The sequence below is a fragment of the Punica granatum genome, chromosome 3 (assembly GCF_007655135.1).
Source record: "Punica granatum isolate Tunisia-2019 chromosome 3, ASM765513v2, whole genome shotgun sequence".
In the NCBI taxonomy this organism is placed as follows: Eukaryota; Viridiplantae; Streptophyta; class Magnoliopsida; order Myrtales; family Lythraceae; genus Punica; species Punica granatum.
The window spans coordinates 32998531-33016979 of NC_045129.1; the positions used below are offsets into that span (position 1 = coordinate 32998531).

The window sequence follows — 18449 nt, forward strand, 5'->3', positions numbered from 1 at the left end:
TTCCAAAATTCTTACGAAGCTGTTAGTCAATTGAGAAGTACAGATGATCCCGGGAAGGTTATTCTGGTAAAGGGATGAGTCAATAGGAAAACTGGTCTTGTGATTGTTATCGATATTGCTGATCTCCAATTGGTATAGCTTAGTGCCTGAAATGGTTGAGCTTGATGGCAAAAGAGACATGATATCTTTGGCAAAAGAAGGTGTTGGTGGTATCATGTGGCTTGCTGCTGATGTCTTTACTGTATTGGTAGGTCTCGAAACAGTTCTTTGTTGGCCTGTACGTTATAGAACATTCGGAACCTAATGTTGCGGCACTGGCATTTTTGCATTGTGAAACTATAAAACTAGTCAGTTAGGGACCACCGAAGAATGACTAATGCTCATATCGGCAATTCATCATCAGCTCTCATTTATCCGTATGTGTGATGTAAAAAGGGTTACCTACTAGTTTCTCCATTTTAGGCATTCATGTGAAGATCATGTGTCTGGGAGATTTATTTTGTTTTTGCTAGTCTTTGGTAGGCTTGAATTTGCATGGATAGGCTTAGAGTAGTGCTACCTGCATCCTTTAACGAAAGGGGATTTGGTGCCATATCTGAAAGTGCTGGGCTGTTGTGAAGATACATCACTTACCCTGTTACAAATATCACTGCGTCTTTACCTAGATCGAGAATTTTAGGTTGGATCCATGTGATTTTGGAAGTGGAAGGGCATGGAAGTTTTTGGTTGCGTGACTTCTGGCGTTGCGTGTTAGTTGTCTTTGTCTATGGAGGCTTTCCAGGACTCTGTTTTTGTGCTAATCCGATGTATGTTACATCCAGTTTCTGTTTTTGGCTGTATTGGTTGAGAGCTTAGGAACGTGATTCTGTTTCTAAGATTAGCGAATGCTGTTTTAGGTCATTGAAGTGGCTAGAAAGATATTACCTGGTAACAAAGAATTGAGTTTTCGTGGAGTCAAGATTGATTGATGTGAAACATTTCGTCTCTTACAAGTTGGGAGAAGATCTTTATTGGCATCGGTTTGATATCTCTCCCGTGGAGAATTATCGCACTTGAAAAAGTTTTGCATTTGCACTAGATGTTGCTGTCACAGGCTATTTCTCTCAAGATGCTAATGGGCCATATGGTTGGGTAGATGATGCTCTCCATGGTCCCTGCTTTTATTTTGCGACTCGCCAGATGATTAAGGGTGCATTTGGTTTTTAAAAAATTTTCAACTCAACTCCACTTATCTTCAATTCAACTTATCTTCAATTCAACAACACAATCATTACTTTTTTCAATTTTTAAAATTTTTTTAACCATTCAATTTAATTTTTAATATTAAATTCTCTCAATTATTCATTACTTTTTTTTACAATTCAACAACACAACCATTACTTTCTTTCAACTATTCATTACTTTTTCATACTTTTTCTCATAATTCAACAATACAATAATTACAAACCAATTAAAATCAAAACTCAACTCAACTCAAAAACCAAATACATTCTAAGAGTTTCTATCTATGGAAAAGTTGCCTCTTAGCAGAGGACATATGTAGTGTACTATCTTTCCATTTTCTGTCGTGGGTCTTGAGTTGGAGAGTTGTACAGAAATGTAGTAGTCGGATCATTCATTTTCCTGCAATTGTGCAGTCGTGAATGTGTTGTCCGCAATAACTTCTGTTGTTGCCATCAGGTTCTTTTTATGGACGACGGAAAATTGTATCCTACAGTACACCCACAACTGCATCGAAGTTTGATTGCGGATGATTTAGGACTCTGATCATGCATGGTAGCACGGAACAAGGGATTTGTCATACAGGGTATCCATTTCTTGATTTGCACTGGGCACAGGCTGAGATCGTTATGTACTCAGTCTTCACTGGGCACAGGCTGGGAATTAAGGATGTCGGGGATTGTAGAGTGGAATCGAACTTTGAATAGGTGAGGCAGTTTGGCATTAAAATAATAATCCTCGTCGGATCCTAACTCTCTAATGTCATACTAAGGTTGTGTTTGATAATTCAAATTAAGTGTTGAAATTAAATTTTCAGCACTTAATTGAGTCAAGCTTGTTTAATAGCACAAAAGAAAAATTGATTTAATTTAATGATTCAGACAAAAAAGCGTGATGATTGAGTAGATGGAAACCTACTGAAGAGATTCGTACGCGTAGTATAATGAAATAGAAATGTTAATATCTAATAATGAAAAATGGATAATCTTACTGAATATCGAATTTATAACCTTTTAATTGTGAAGCGAAAGTTTTCGCTAATGTGTTACATTCTTTTAATAATTATTTAATAAATTTATGAGTTTACCAAAAGGATGATAAGTTAGGGAGGAGGTCAATGCCAGTTTTGAGAGATGCCACATGGCGTCTCTTGCGTAAAGACCCCCATTGTCGAGAGACGTTTGAGGAGCTGCCGCATGGTGGCAGCAAGCCCCATGCGGCAACTTTCCCACCTTTTTTTATTATTATTATTAAGGCCGTTGGACCCTCGACGGCCTTAATACTTGTAATTTACATTTAAATTTTTTTTACCTATATAAATATCCTATTTCACTTTCAATTTTCTACTCCTACGTCAACTTCACACTCAATTACCAACTTCAACTCCGATTTCACCTCAGATTTCCTCCTCTATTCTTCGATTAAAAAAATAGCCGATCCAAACAAATTGAGTTGTTTAAGATATTATATGTTGAATCTGAACTTCTCCCAAAATTCAAATTCCTGACCTTCTGACTCCTCCAACGACCAAAACCGTAATCATCTCAATCAACCACTCTATTCACACCCGTATTTTTTCGTTGCTCGTGTATTTTTTTTCCCATCATGTAAGTTTAAAATTATTTTATGAATTTTATTAAGCATTCGTAAATTATTTATTATTGATTAATATCAATTAGAGCGTGGAGTCTATTAAGAGATTTGAACTCAGAGACTGTGACTGGAGTTGCAAGTCTTTTTTTTGGCGAGTGAGTCTCTGTCTAATGTGACGTTTATGTGACAACAGCATGGCTCGGTTTAAAGACCCAAAGAGTGGAGATAGTCTAATATAATTGCAACTAATTAAACATAATATATTATATATAGAGAAAATATTTAATGAGTATCACTCATTCATCAATCAAAATGCTTGTAAGCGAGAATCTGTAAGCCTATTGTGGGGCTAGTTTTCCACCTTCATGCATTTTCATTGGGTGTTACACTTCAAAATAAATTAGTAATACTCGTCTAATATTTGCTCATATATATGGGCACCGAAGTCTCACCCTAAAGTGAAACACTTCTTCATGGTTATTTGTGTTAAAACGTTATCTGATCATTCGGTCAAATCGCTTCTCACCTGCCATACTATATATAACGAATGCATCACCAAATATAGACTGCGCCAAATAACACTTCGGAAAGCTAGATAAAAAACGTAAACACGTGATCCGCGTAATTATATGAAATTAATGAAACATTACGTGACAGAACAACTCACTGACCCTTACAGCACAGGAGCCTAGACATAGTCATATGTTTTTATTTGTGCGCATAATTGACATATATGTATATATATATATATAGTTATTAATATAATATGATAGGATGATGATTTGATTAAGATGCATACGCACTAGGAGAAAGCCTAGGGCTACAGAGGGCCGAGAGAGGCACGGCCTTCTGCAACGCCAGCCCGAACGCCTCGTCCATGTTGAGCTCGCCGACGCCGCTTGGTAGCTTCCACTCGAACGAGTGCAACAGCGACCCCAGTATGTACTCGACGAGCACAATTCCCATCCTTGTCCCGGCGCAGATCCTCCTCCCAGCCCCAAACGGGATCAGCTCGAAGTCGTTCCCCCGCGGGTCGATCTTGGAGTACCTCTCGTCGAGGAACCTCTCCGGGGTGAAGTCCAGCGGGTTCTCCCACACGTCTGGGTCCCGCCCAATCGCCCAAATGTTAACACTCAGCCTGGTCCCCTTGGGGATGTAGTACCCGTTGACCTCGCACGGCTTGGTCGAGACCCTGGGCAGGTTCAGGGGCGTTGAGGGGTGCTTCCTCATGGACTCCTTGCAGATGGCCTGAAGGTAAGGGAGCTTCGGGATGTCGGACTCCTGGAGTCGCCGGTTGCGGCCGATGACCCGGTCCATCTCCTCATGGGCCCGCTTGAAGATCTTAGGATTCATCAGCATCTCCGCAAGCGCCCACTCTATGATGCTCGACGAGGTATCGGTCCCCGCAGTAAATAAATTCTACCGGCAGAATAATTACGTGCATAATGAAAATTAAGATTTGATCCAAGTATAGTTGTAAAGTCCATTTAATGTGGAGAAATTAGTAATTGTAATAATTTTGTCGAGGACCTGATTACGCTCAAATTTTTTACAAAAAATCTCCAAAGGAATAATTTGACTATGTTAAGGAACATGAAAAGGACATACCAAAAGGAGTGCCTTAATGTTAATTACAGTCAGTCGCTCTCCCTCCGAGAGCTCGGAGTTGGCCATCACGACGTCGAGGAAATCGGGCTTCCCTTTGCGCTCGCGGGCTGTTGCAGCGTGCTGCTTGATCATTTTCGTTATCAGCACGTCGAACTTCTTGTGCAGCTTCTTCATCCCTCCCTCGATCCCCTGCAGGTCCATCCACGCGATGGATGGTATGAAATCCCCAATGTTGAAGAACCCCGCCGAAGTCATCAGCTCCACCACCATGTCTTTGAACTCGTTGGATTCTGATCCCTTCATCACGAACACCCTCCGGCTGAGTATCACCTGCTCAATCAGATCATTTCGATCAGCATAAGTCAAGTCATGTTTGCATCTTAGCCGGATGATCAGAAAAAGGTACAGAAAGCCTAAGTGCATGTATACCTGCCCGATCATGTTTGCCATAGCGTAAGTCAGCATCTCGGGCACGACCACGGGCTCGCCGCGTTTGCTGACTTCGCACATGGCTTGGAGCATGTGCCCGACCTCAAACTCTCGTACCCGAGCCCAGTCTTCGAGGGCCTTTCCTCCGAGCATATGTAGGTTGCTCAGCTTCCTCAGCAGCTTCCACCTCGGCCCGTAGTCGGCGAAAACCATGTCCTGCACGCGGCATAGATTAGTGCACTCCAATGTTATAATGTCTCAAATATTAATTTTAATCCGTTATTATGTTTGGAGTTTCAGATATACGTTAACTCTTAGCTACCTGTGCATTGTAGGCCAGGTGGGTCGCGCCGGCATTGGGAGGCCGGTTTGAGAAGTTGATGTCCAGGGTTTTCAGGAATGCCCGGGCAGCATTTGGGGTCGAGGCGACAACCATGTTGCAGGTACCCATCTTCAGGTACATCACCGGCCCGTACTTCTTGGCCATCTTGGCCAGGGCAACGTGGGGCATGCTCCCCAGCAGTGGCAGGGCCCCAATGATTGGCCACCCTTTCGGGCCCGGGGGCAGCTTCCTTGGGCGCTTCCGGCTGGAGAGGGTGTTCACAAACAGCCTAACGACGAAGAAGAGAAACGCCGCAATGGCGATCTCCCGGAAAAGGATTTTGTTCATCTTGGCACACTGACACTATGTCCAGCTAGTGCTAGTGCAGGTGCTACTACACTTTACAAAGACAAACCTTAGAATTAATTATGTTTCCCTATGAAGAGAATGTAATGAGTATTTATAGAGAGAACAAAGGTCGGGGACAGTTGGCATCCTAAGGCTACCCGGGTGGTCTCAACGGCCGGTGATGATCATTCGTTTCTGGTCTCAAGCTTGTTAGGGCAAACACATTCTCATATCACGTTTTTCCTAATCTTAGAGATCTACCGGTCCAAATTATTAAAAAAAGAAGAAACAAAGATCAACAATTGCTCAAATAAAAGGGGTAATTACACTAGTGGTCCAAAAAGTTTTTTTTGCTACTTGATAGTACAAAATGTTTCAAAGTTGTAATATGATAGTACAAACCGTTATCTCGCCATTGACATGGGTGGACCTTTAAGTTAATTAAAGAAATATTTTATACCATTATGTTACATTTGTAAAACATTTTGGATTATTAAGTGATAATTTCAAAAGAGTTTGAACCATCATGTAACGTTCCACCAACTCTTAAAAATATATCAGAGCCATGTGTCGGCCACGTTTCGGCCACGTCAGCTTCGCTTGACAGTGTCAATGGTGAGATAACGGTTTGTACTATCATGTTACACTTTTGAAATATTTTGTACCATCAAGTAGCAAAAAAAACTTTTTGGACCAACTTGATATATTAGTGAAACTTTTTGGACTACCAGTGTAATTACCCCAAATAAAATAATAATAAAGAAACAAAATTTTAAAATCAATCATTTATATATAAATTACGACTTGTAGTTCGATTGATAAAATATGCATTGTCATTGGACAGATCTTATTAGTAGCACAGCGGTCGAATCTCAATGGAAACAATTCTTTGCTAGGATAAGCCCACACCAGAGCAAGAAGTAGCATCTTCAATAGAATGAGAATATTTCATAGTCTCACAAAAAAAATATTAAAAAAAGATGGATCATATCTTTTCGGTTATAAGGGAAATTCGTAGGCTTAGTAAAGTGAAATAGAAATTCTAATAGCTAATAAATGGTACGAATGGTCCCACTGAATATCTAATATGCAATTTCTTTATAGTAAAGTGAGAACATGCGTCACTGCATTGCACCTTTAAATTGACGGCGTGATAGATTTGGAACCAAATGTAAATCATAAGATATTTTGGGTAATTTTTAAAATATATGATAGATTTAAAAATTTGGTGAAACCATAAAATCCATGGGTAATAACCTTTAAAAAGAAAATGTAATAATTTATGATATGTTTAGTAAAGAAAGGAGGGAAATATTAAAGATACAATTTTCCAAACGTCTCTTTCCAGAAATTATTGGTTTTAATAATTTGCTATTTCTGCCACTTGGATTGGCATGGCCAACATAAAAGTTGATTTAACGAAGTCAAATCCTACATTACCCATTTTAAAATAGTGTGATGGAATGTCTAAAACAATGGAAGCATATCGAACCATCGGTATGAACACAACGGAAAACCCGTGATTTCTTTCCAATCGGAAAAGATTCTTCAGGTCGAGCAAAAAGAAGATGGAGGCGGACACCGTTCGTGCTAAGATATCTCCTTTTATGAGCTTTTTTTCCCGTGAAAAAAAGCAAAGACAAAATTGGGTGGAAAAAGAAGACTTATCCATGAAAGGGAATTATTTTTCCACTTGCATTAGAACCACTGCTTTCTCTGTTCGTTTTTTTTTTAATAAAATATCCATAGGTACCAAAATCTGACTCAAAAAGGCAGATTGCCATGCAAATTCTTTTCAAAATTTGCTTTTTAATATTATATATATAAATATTATATGCGTGACTATATCTATATACTTGCTCCCCTATTTTGGCTGGCAATGCCTTTCCTCTTGATTTCTGGCAAGATTACTCGTATATTCCCGGCTCAGGTTTCTACTTGAACTTGACGGGGTACTAAAAAATGCCCCGTGCGTTGCTTTGTGTGGATTTCCTAAAACAATTGTATTGTTTGAATTATGTTGAGATGTGTCTCATATTCAATGAAGAAACCGAAGATCGGAGTGGTAACGAGATCGGATGAAAAAGGAAGGGACGAGATCACAGACTCTCCCGAGATTATACTTCTTATATATCTTTTAAATATTTAAATATGAAAATTACTCTAGGCCCTAGAGATAATTTAAAATATCTTTAGAATATTTCAAATGAGGAAATATTTAGGATTATATTAAGATATATTTGAGATATTTAGAATGTATTGTATTTATTTCAAGGGGTGAGGGTTTTGTATCAAGACAACACATTGTGTGAAAATCACCGATAATCTTTTTGGAAATTTTCGGGTTTACTCTCTTGGAGTCTGTAGGGTTCATAGAGTGAGATAGTGGTGAGAATTGAGAGGATTGTAAGGCTAATCACGGGTCGGGTCTTGTAACAGGAGCTACGAAACACGAGTGTGATCTTAAGTATGTAATCTTATGTTTATTGATCTAGTGAAATCTTCTTGCTTTGTTCGTGAATGTTTGCCTCACCCTGCGGGTTTTATTACGTATATCCCAGTGTTACTTCTTCTCTTTTCTCGGTCTAAATTTCTCGAATTCAGCATCTTCCACAACAAATTGGTATTAGAGTGACGTCTCGAAGAGGAAGAAGATGTTGGAATCTAAGTTCGAGGTGAAGAAGTTTGACAGATCAAATGACTTCGAGCTATAGAAAATCAAGATGAAGGCTTTGCTAGTGCAGCAAGGCCTTGAGAGAGCACTAGAAGGAGGGAGGAAGCTACCTGTGACCTTGTCATTAGAGGAGAGGAAGACGTTGATGTCGAAAGCTCTAAGCGTCATTCAATTGAACCTGTCGAATAAAGTTCTACGGGAGGTATGCAATCAAGACTCGGCACCGAAAGTGTGGTGAAACTGGAATCGCTATATCAGCAAAAGTCCATGATGAGCATGTGGTACTTGAAGCAGCGACTGTACCAGTTGAAGATGAGTCCAGAGACCTCCATAAGTGGTCACGGGAACCTCTTTAATCAAATCGTGGTGGATCTCGCAAATGCGGAGGTCAAGATTGAAGACGAGGATCAGACTTTATTGTCGTATTCTCTCCCGGAGGCATAAGAGAGTTTCATGAATACCATGCTATATGGTAAGCATCACATTGGAAGATGTCAAGGTTTCGTTGAACTCGAAAGAGTTACAGAAGAAGGTGATGGAGCACTATGGAGACAACAATAAAGGCCTAGTAGAAATGGGCCGATTGAACAAGAAGGGGTCTCATGGTCAGAGCAAGTTAAGGGGTAGAACATCGATTTGCTGGAACTGTAACGAAGAAGACCATCTCAAGAGGGACTGTCCAAGGCGAAGAGACAAGAAATGCGAGCTCTCGAGAGATGAGGTGATAGCCGAGGAAAGGTACAAAGGAAAAGATATTCTTACAGCAGCAGGTAATAGGAATGCAGGTACCAAGATTCTCGATACATTTGGCACATCACGTATATCATGGATTCTTGATTTCGGATGCACTTTTCATATTTGTCATGATAGAGGATTATTTTCTATTTATTGGTTCATAGAAGGTAGGAAAGTCTTTATGGCTCATGGTGACACATGCGATGTTGTTGGGGTGGGAGAAGTGCGAATCAAGCTGTATATTGGTTGTGAGATGTTACTAGGTGATGATAAGCAATTCCCGAGATTAAAGAAAAATCTGATCTCGTTGAGTGCACTTGACAAGCTTCACTATAAGTACAGGTGCCAAGGTGGAGCCGTAATAATCTCGAAGGGCACTCTCGTGGTGATAAAGGAACTATTGCAGAAGGGCTTATATGTTCTGCAAGGAATGGCTTTAACGACAGCGGTCGAGTGTCTGGCTCCTGGAGAAAAGTACTTGGAGTCACTGGAGGAGGGTGGTGACTTGCTCAGAACCGATAAGATTGAGGGCACATGTCGAGGATAGGTGGAGAAGCTCGGGAGGAAGGTAGAGCTTAGGTCAAAAACTCCGACAACTCTGCCTAGTGTAGAGGTTATTCATGGTAGATCTGAATGGAGGTTGAAATCTCTACGGTGGAATAGCTAGCATGCATGAGACAGGCAGAGTGAGCAATTGAAACCATGGGAACGCTGTGGACTTGCGAAGTTGATGATCTCATGTGATGCTGAAGTTAAGAATACAACTTGTCATTGGGTCAGCTTTGGAGTGCGCACAACTGGAAAGCTAAGGAAGCCCGACATCTTGGAGGAGCCCAAGTGTGGCTTGGACTTGAGCAATCGCATAGGATGATGTGGAGCCCGTGAATGGTTGTGACACAGCAGATTGAGTCTAGATCGATGCGAAATTGGCGGAATATGAGCCAATGTGGAGATCTGTTGAGATGTGTCTCGTACTCAGTGGAGAACCCGAAGACCCAAAAACAGGAGCGAAAATGAGATCGGAATAAAAAGAAACGGGCGAGATCTTAGATTCTCCTAATATTATATTTCCTATTTTGTAGGGATTTCATTGTATCTTTTAAATCTTTAAATAGAAAAACTATCTCTATGGGATGTTAGAGATAATTCTAGAATATTTTTAGAATATTTCAAATGGAAAAATATCCCAGATTATAATATCTTTGAGATATTGAGAATGTATTGTATTTATTTTAAAAAAATGATCTAGCATCAAGACAACACATTGTGTGGAAATCACATGTAATTTTCTTAGGAATTCTCGGGTTTACTTACTCTCTTGGAGTCTCTAGAGTTCATAGAGTGAGATAATTGTGAGAATTAAGAGAATTGTAAGGCTATTCTCGAGTTGGGTCTTTTGACGAGCAATGGGAGATACAAGTGTGTAATCTCCAGTTTATTGGTTTAATGGAATCTTTATGTTTTGTCTGTGGATGTTTCCCTCGCCTTGAGGGTTTTACTACCTAATCTGCCGTTATTTCTTCTCTCTTCTCGATTTAAATTAATTGAATTCGGCATCTTCCATGGCATATTACATAAGTTTAAAAATTGTTATAATTTTCTTAATTTTTGTAGCTTAATTTTATTACATAAACTTCGCAAAATTTCTCTAACTCATATATGAGTCATTATTAATTATTTTAAAAAAAGTACATGTGAAGTTCATCTATGTAGAGCTTAGGTTGTCGATTATGGTATACACCTCGTGGTTGGCTAGTGATACCCTCGGAAGAAAAATTTTATCCATTATTCATCATTCCCCGTGTGATCAATACTATTTAATTTAAAAGATTAATCTTATTAAATATGGTATTATTTATTTGTTACTCAATATCTCCTCTCACAGTGTGTTGAATTAGTTTTGAATAAATGAGGGGCAAATACGTGGGTGGCCTAACTTTTCGAACTTGTGTTCTGATACCAGGACTGTCTAATATAAAAAATTAATCTTATTAAATATGACCCGTTTATTTATTTAATAGCTTTCTGCTCTATTTTTTATTTTCTTGAAAAAATTAATTGTAGCCTAATTTATTTACATTTAAATTTCTTACTGAAATCTGAACTCTTTTTCAGGGATCATGAAGAAGTAGGTATGCTAAAAGACAAATATTTCGATGTGTAAAGACGAGAGAGCCCTAATTTTCTTTAATAAGATACGAAAATGCAATGTTCGTCTTCTTGGTATTTCGTATTTGCACTAATTTCAATTATTATATAAAACCTCTCTAACTCCTCTGTTAAGAATATATAACATATATACATTATTTGATCATTTATGATATTTGATGATTCGATTGAAAAGTCGCTAGTAATATTTCAAGCATGACTGTATATAGGATAATTAGCTAATTAAGTTTTATACGTAAATATAGGCATCCAAGGAAACACTCTTGTTACATATTTATATTGGAGTTGTGATGACGAAGATCAAAGCCATGATACATACTCGAGCAAAATATATTTGCTTATAGCGAGATAAAGATTCACATCGCGATCAGCACAATAATACTTATTTGCCAATCAAGACGATCGCGTCATTTTCAGATCCGTCCCCTCCATTCTATGGTGTCAAATGGAGCCATTCTTCGATCGTCAATAGCTGTCATTGAAATGATGGTTCCTGTCATTATTTTGATTATTCTATTACGAGGTAACTTTACTAGATATGTCTAATAGATTGAAAATGGGGTTCTGATACCAATGTTAGAAAGCCCTACACCGAGCGCAGCGAAAATAGAAATTACAACTTTTAAAATTTGAAGTTTGATCTCATCAAACACTACCCTAATATAAATTGATATGGTAAGCACTTCCATCGAATTAGACAACAAGAAAACAATCCAAAACGGGTTTACCTTGTCTTACCTTTTGAATCGATCGGATTGAAATAAGTCGTTCAAGTGCTTGGCCTCTAGTTCGTCCACACGAACGGTTACTCGCCCAGAGAATCGTCCACACGATCCTAGGAACTCCAGTCCGCGATCAACAACACGATCGGAATCCCACAGACACGAGGAGGGAACGACTGTCAAGGAGGGATCCTTGGCTGGCCTCAGCTGAATTGAGGGGAAACGGTTACCTAGGGCAAGACTCGGCCGACTCTCTCTCTCTCTCTTATTTAACGACTCGCTTGATTGGTTTTCGATCAACTTGTAATGCAAGACGACTACAAGTGTATATATATATAGAGTCTTAACATAGCCCTAAGGACTAAATAGCAATTATTATTTAATCCTCATTAATTAATTAATCACTATTATGTCCTTGCATTATAAGTTATCTCATAACTAGTCACAAGCCATACAAGTAAAAGATCATAATGTCCTTGACTATAGTTTCTACTTATAGACAATCTATTTTAGGAAACTTTTAAAGAAACTCTCATATTTCCCTATTTCCTTGTGAGAAACTCACCCATGAATCGATATCAACTTCGAGATGTGCTAGCATCCCTGCAATCACATTGCAAGTCATATTCGACGATCGATCTCCAATTAACTGCCTTAAATAGAATCGATTCGATCTTGGCTTTCATAGGTCCTATTATGTGTAATTTACTAGGTTCATCACTGAGAGGCAATAGGGTTATAACATCAACTCTTTGACACTACCAGAAACTCTTTCTGAAACCAAAAGCACAATTCGCAAAATGCCCTTCGACTTCCAAATGTCATGAGTGACACCTAACATCATATCATAATAATCCTAACAGTGACGAAATGTATAATTAATACACTGTGATGAATCAATGGCTATACATCATATGCATGCATGTCCCTTTACTATAGAATCCCGATCTAGCAAGAGTCATGGTGAATGTCAAACTCTATAGCCGATCATATGAATCTTTGATCTCCATTCTTAGATGACTAAAAACATAAACTCTTTCCCGTTTAAGCTCAACTACCTTGGCCAAGGATTACTTGATCCAGAATCGAACTCATATCCATAGGATCATTTCCCTGCTTACTCAAGTTAATAAATCATATCTTAATCGATCACCTGTCTTCATATATAACTAACTAGGACCACACTTGTCGGTTACCCATGTAGAGCACAAGTATGTGCAACAGCAAATCCTAATCACTTATATACGAGGCAGCCGTACCATCTTAGGTTTAAGGACTATATACAACGATATAGTCTAGATAATGTTCATTGACAATGGTGACGATACCATGTGAACAATATCTATACGTCATGTTTGATTAACTTATCATATAAGTGTCCACATGTCTGCCTGACAACCGTCATCACATAGCATGAGACTCACTACTCCATTTTCATTAGTATTTCTATACTAATCATGGATATAGGCAGAGGTGATGATCTATCCGAAGAAATAATGTCTAGTTAAGTCTCATACGATCGCGAACAGTTTAAAGATATTCTTACCAAACTACTCCGTCACTCATATTCTTAACTCTTTAAGAATGGAGCATTTAAAATATCTTAATGACTTTATTTTAATAAATATAAACAATATATGAATAATAGAATAAATTTCATTGCCATAAAAGGATTTATCTGAAATACATAAACGGGCTCTGGGAAATATCGCTAACAACTTCTCCTGTCAATAAGTTTACTTTCTGGTATTTAAACTTACATTCTCCTCTTTAGAGGTGGGGTTTAACTTTAACATGCACAACACTACACCACATATATGATATAATTTTAAATTAAAACAAGTGAGAAACGATAAGGTGGTTACATGCATTCGTGATTTATAAATTTTGATATTATTATGCAAATTCTATTTGCGTATTTTGATATCTCAATTGCATTATTAATATCATCCTTGAATGAGAACCTAATATCGCCAAAGATAATAAAACATACAAATATGGTAAATTGCACTGATGGTTCAAAAAGTTTTATAAATGTTTTAATATGGTACAAAAATTTTTTTTGCTACTTGATGATACAAAATGTTTCAAAGTTGTTTCAGTATAGTACAAACCGTTATCTCGCCATTGACACCGTCAAGTCGACGCTGATGGTGCAAAATCGATTTTTGTGAGACGTTACATGATGGTACAAAATGTTTTGAAGTTGTAACTTAATAATACAAAATGTTTTACGTAAGTTACATGATGGTGCAAAATTTACAGATCTTGTAAATGACGACTTGACGACGTCAATGGCAAGATGACGGTTTGTACTATACTGAAACAACTTTGAAACATTTTGTACCATCAAGTAGCAAAAAAAACTTTATGTACCATATTGAAACATTTGTAAAACTTTTTGGACCACCAATGCAATTTACCCATACAAATAAGGGAAAGTTAACTTGGTGGCATTACAATTAAGGATAATAGTTTTAGAAATATGTTAAATGTTATTCTTAGAATAGCTAAAACTATTTCCAACTCAATTTTAAATTTGATTTATTACAAAATAAATATTATAATCGTGTGTTGACCATAATTTCTAAATAACTAATTGAAAAATGAAAGTGCAAATAAAATCTTATAAAAAATCTGAGTATAAAATACTTTCAAAATAATATTAAATAGTTACAATTTAATTCGAAACAATCATATAATGATATAATAAAAATAATTATGTGGATACTCAAAGTGTTTTTGAAAAAGTAACCGACCAATATTAGAATTTTATTCAATGAAATCTCCCATTATTTAATTTTAAAATTTTGTTATTAGTAAATGAATAAATTAATACGTGCGAAAAACTGTTGCAATACACGGAATGAACACTATCATTACCCAAAAAATCACTCAATGAAATTGATAGAAAATTTTGGTGTAATGAAATAAGTTATTTTTCACTTATCGGTGATCTTTATCCCTCACAAAATTTATCTCATCTTTATTCATTCTCCCCTTCTTTTTACATATTTCTTCCCTTAATTAATTAATTAAGCACTTAATTTATCAAACACTAGTTTAGAAATCAAACACTAGCTTAGTAAGTAATTGTCATCCCAAAACCATTGGAAATCCCGATGGCAACGTTGGCGTTTGCCTCACTTATAATTAGGTTATGCGTATTGTACTTGCAATATAAGCTCGAATACGTTAGTGCTCTTAATTAAGTCTTTCGACCCTTCTCATTTCCCAAGCAGTGAGATTTTCATCTAGAAATTAGCATCTAATTATTCTCAGCGTATCTCAGCTCGTAATTAGTCCTCCCTTGATTTCTCATATTCAAACATAAACTTTTGGACATGTAAAGAATCAAATAAATAGAATGCACCTTTTTTCTTTTTTTGGGCTAAGTATATATAATGCACATATCTTCATCATTCTTCGCTGTACAAGAGGACATACATATACGTAACAAGTTATGCAGATAGATTGTTATGCCAATTTCACGTTTATTAAACTTAAATGATCGCTTAACGTTCGTACATCATCGAGTTTTTTTTTTCAATTGTAAAAGAAGTCTATAGGTCTAGTATAAGGGTAAAAAAGAAATTAAAATAAAAAAATACATAAATTTCACTGGTGAATAGCGAATTCAAAACCTCTCTTGATTCCGAATTGGTGGCTTATGCTATTGCACCGACACTCCTTTGTCAACATCATCGAGTAATTAATCTTTTAATTCTGAAACAACTGATGACTGATTTGACCAACCCTTTTAACTGTTTCTCTCCTACATATAGTTAATTAACACAAATCACGAAAACTCGAGGTACGGCTTCAGACATTAGCAATAAGCTAGAAAAGACTTGCTAACTACCATGACTTGAATATATGTATATAGACTCTGACATGTTTAATAATGTGATCAATCGCACTGTCTTTAACTTTGGAGTGAGATTATTAGTACCGTCCGTTTCATGATAATCTTTTATGTCTTCATTTAGTTATTTGATGAGACCACTAGTCCTCTTCCACTATTCAGACAAATCATTTCACATCGAAGTACTAGATTCAGATTGTGCAAGTAAAGTCTAATCACTCTTTAATTTCAGAAACAACGAGAAGGAAGGAAATTATCTTTCATTTCTCAAGATAATAATAAATATTTTTAAAAGCATCGTGTTATACGTGGAGATTTTTTAATAAAATAAATTAATCATGTCATTTTACTTCACTTGTCATTTCTAATCTAAAAATGAAAATAGAGACAAAGATGAAGACTTTTCCAATGCCGGCTGTTAGGTGGCTACCTCGTGAAGAAGTGAAGCAAAACAACCACTCCTTGCATCCCTCCATTGGTCCAATTTATACGCATAAATGTACATATATCTCCATATGTATATGTATATGTCAAATTAGTCAGCCAGCCTTTTTTATTTTAAATTTCCCCGTCTTTCATTATCTACTTATGATTAAATATAATTAAATTTCTGGATATATATCTTATCTGATCTTATCTATATCTATATCTTCTATATAATTAAGCTAAAGGAGAGTAATAATGGATTCCTCCCAAGCCATCCACATGGCATAGTGTACTTTAAGTTAATATTTTAAAAAATCTTTCAAGTACATCAGCAATATTAAAGTATAATTTAATTCAATTATAAAATATATATATATATATATCATATTAACCCACCCATCCCTATTCTCATATAATGATACTTACTTAAGTTTCATATTAATCAATTAATATATAGTACCAAAATGTAATATAATTTCATGGGTAGAATGCCTCTTTCTTCACATTCCATTTCTCCCACAATTTCCATTTTATCAACTACCAAATTGATTAAGCCCCACATTAAAAATACACTGTTTTTTCCCTAAAATATTATTCATATGTTTTACTTTGAATTATTTTTTATTATTTACTTATTTATTTTGGGGGTAAATTACACTGGTAGTCCAAAATATTTTACAAATGTTTCAATATAGTACAAAAAGTTTTTTTTGCTACCTGATGGTACAAAATGTTTCAAAGTTATTTCAGTATAGTGTAAACCATCATCTAGTCATTGACGCCGTCAAGTTGTCATTGTCTGTAAATTTTGCACCATCATATAACTTACGTAAAACATTTTGTACTATTAAGTTACAACTTCAAAATATTTTGCACCATGCGATGCACGAGAATTATACATTATGATAAACTTGCACGGGAAGTATTACTAGTCATTAACCCCGTGCAAATTAAACTTCCCGTGCAAGTTTATCAAAATAAACTTCGCGGAAATTAAATTCTTGAAGAGTAATTTATTTTCCTATGTTTGGTAGTGTGTTGGAAAATAAAGATCGACAAGGAAGAGAGAGGAAAAAAATGTGTAAGGTGAAGAGAGAGAAAGAGAGTGTGAGTGGGGAGAATGAATTCCTTTATTTTTTTAAGGAATTCATTTTCCAAAATTTTGTCTTGTATTTCCATGTTGATCAATTACATTTGTGTTACCAAACATACGAAAAAATGATATTCATTGTCCTGTAAAACACTTTCCCCGAAACAAATGGAGCCTAAATTTTTTTGGTGCGTACCCTGATATTGAAAACTCTAATGAGTCTCAACAATTCAGTTCGAGTCAAGTCAGACCGCTAAGAGGTAAAACTCTCCCAAGCAATAATTTTCTCCATTCACAAGAGTTATTATCTAAATTAACTCTTACAAGTCTCAATTTTTCTAACAAGAAAACCCATAATATTATGAACGACCATACCTCTATAAATTATGGTACTTAAATAATACGAAGAGGAAGACCCACACTTTTGGATGAAAAATTTTAAATTTATCAATTACATTAAAATATGTTTCTAAAATTATTTTTTGTTTATCTATTGACCCGCACCTTATATAACGAGTGTAACCTATCAAATGAAGTATGGCGTAAGATAAATACGATAAATGGTATGTTGGCTAAAGATAAAGATAGTAAAAATTCTATGATATATAAAAATAATTATAATATTTTCAAATATAATAAAAACTATCCTAAATTTTTACATTCAAAAAGGCTCGTGAATTTTTTATAAGACACATGAAATTTTCAAAGAATGATAACATCAGTTACTTTACAAATATAATTTAATCTATATGTATATATACATAAAGTTATATCTCATTCTATTAAATAGAGGTGGAATCGTAAATGTTTAATAAATTAGTATGTTATAAAGAAATTGAATAACATTAATTAATGTTGTAATTAAAGAAATATATATCCAAAAGAAACATTAAAGAAGAATCTTAATCACTTATTGTTATTTTATAAGCAATTGCTATTTTGTTAGTATATATATATATAGTTGTATCTCACCATATTAAATAGGGATGGAATCGTAAATGTTTAATAAATTAGTACGTTATATAGAAATTGAATAACATTAATTACAATTTTAATTAAGAAAATATATCCAAAAATAATATAAAAGAAGAATTCTAATCACTTATTGTTATTTTACAATCAATTGTTATTTTGTTAGCAAATAAATATGCATAATTTTAAAGACATTAAGAATTATTAAAATTTACTTAATTAATTTAATAATCATTATTAGCTTGATAAAAGTTAAATTAAATAAATCTCTCATC

At 35.9% G+C, this 18449-nt stretch overlaps 1 protein-coding gene across 2 annotated transcripts; it reads right to left on the reverse strand.

The window, feature by feature from the left end:
* Positions 1 to 3406: 3406 nt before the first annotated feature.
* Positions 3407 to 12125, reverse strand: LOC116200281 (flavonoid 3',5'-hydroxylase 2-like). Of its 2 annotated transcripts, XM_031531119.1 has the most exons (5): positions 11838 to 12125; positions 5174 to 5572; positions 4852 to 5067; positions 4423 to 4752; positions 3601 to 4233 (listed from the first exon to the last, which is right to left on the reverse strand). In XM_031531119.1, the coding sequence occupies exons 2-5, from the start codon at positions 5519 to 5521 to the stop codon at positions 3601 to 3603; spliced, it is 1527 nt and encodes a 508-aa protein (XP_031386979.1). In that variant the 5' UTR covers positions 5522 to 5572; positions 11838 to 12125. The 2 variants fall into 2 exon arrangements, with proteins under 2 accessions (XP_031386978.1, XP_031386979.1); XM_031531118.1 differs by lacking the exon at positions 11838 to 12125 and having other exon boundaries at positions 3407 to 4233; positions 5174 to 5622.
* Positions 12126 to 18449: the final 6324 nt, after the last annotated feature.

What these genes read in the sequence shown, in the direction of transcription:
- LOC116200281 (XM_031531118.1), bottom strand. Translation starts at nt 5,521, where the DNA reads ATGAACAAAATCCTTTTCCGGGAGATCGCCATTGCGGCGTTTCTCTTC. An exon ending in ACCTGGCCTACAATGCACAG is followed by an intron (nt 5,068 to 5,173) that starts GTAGCTAAGAGT and finishes TGCCGCGTGCAG; the next exon opens with GACATGGTTTTCGCCGACTA. An exon ending in ACATTAAGGCACTCCTTTTG is followed by an intron (nt 4,234 to 4,422) that starts GTATGTCCTTTT and finishes TTCTGCCGGTAG; the next exon opens with AATTTATTTACTGCGGGGAC.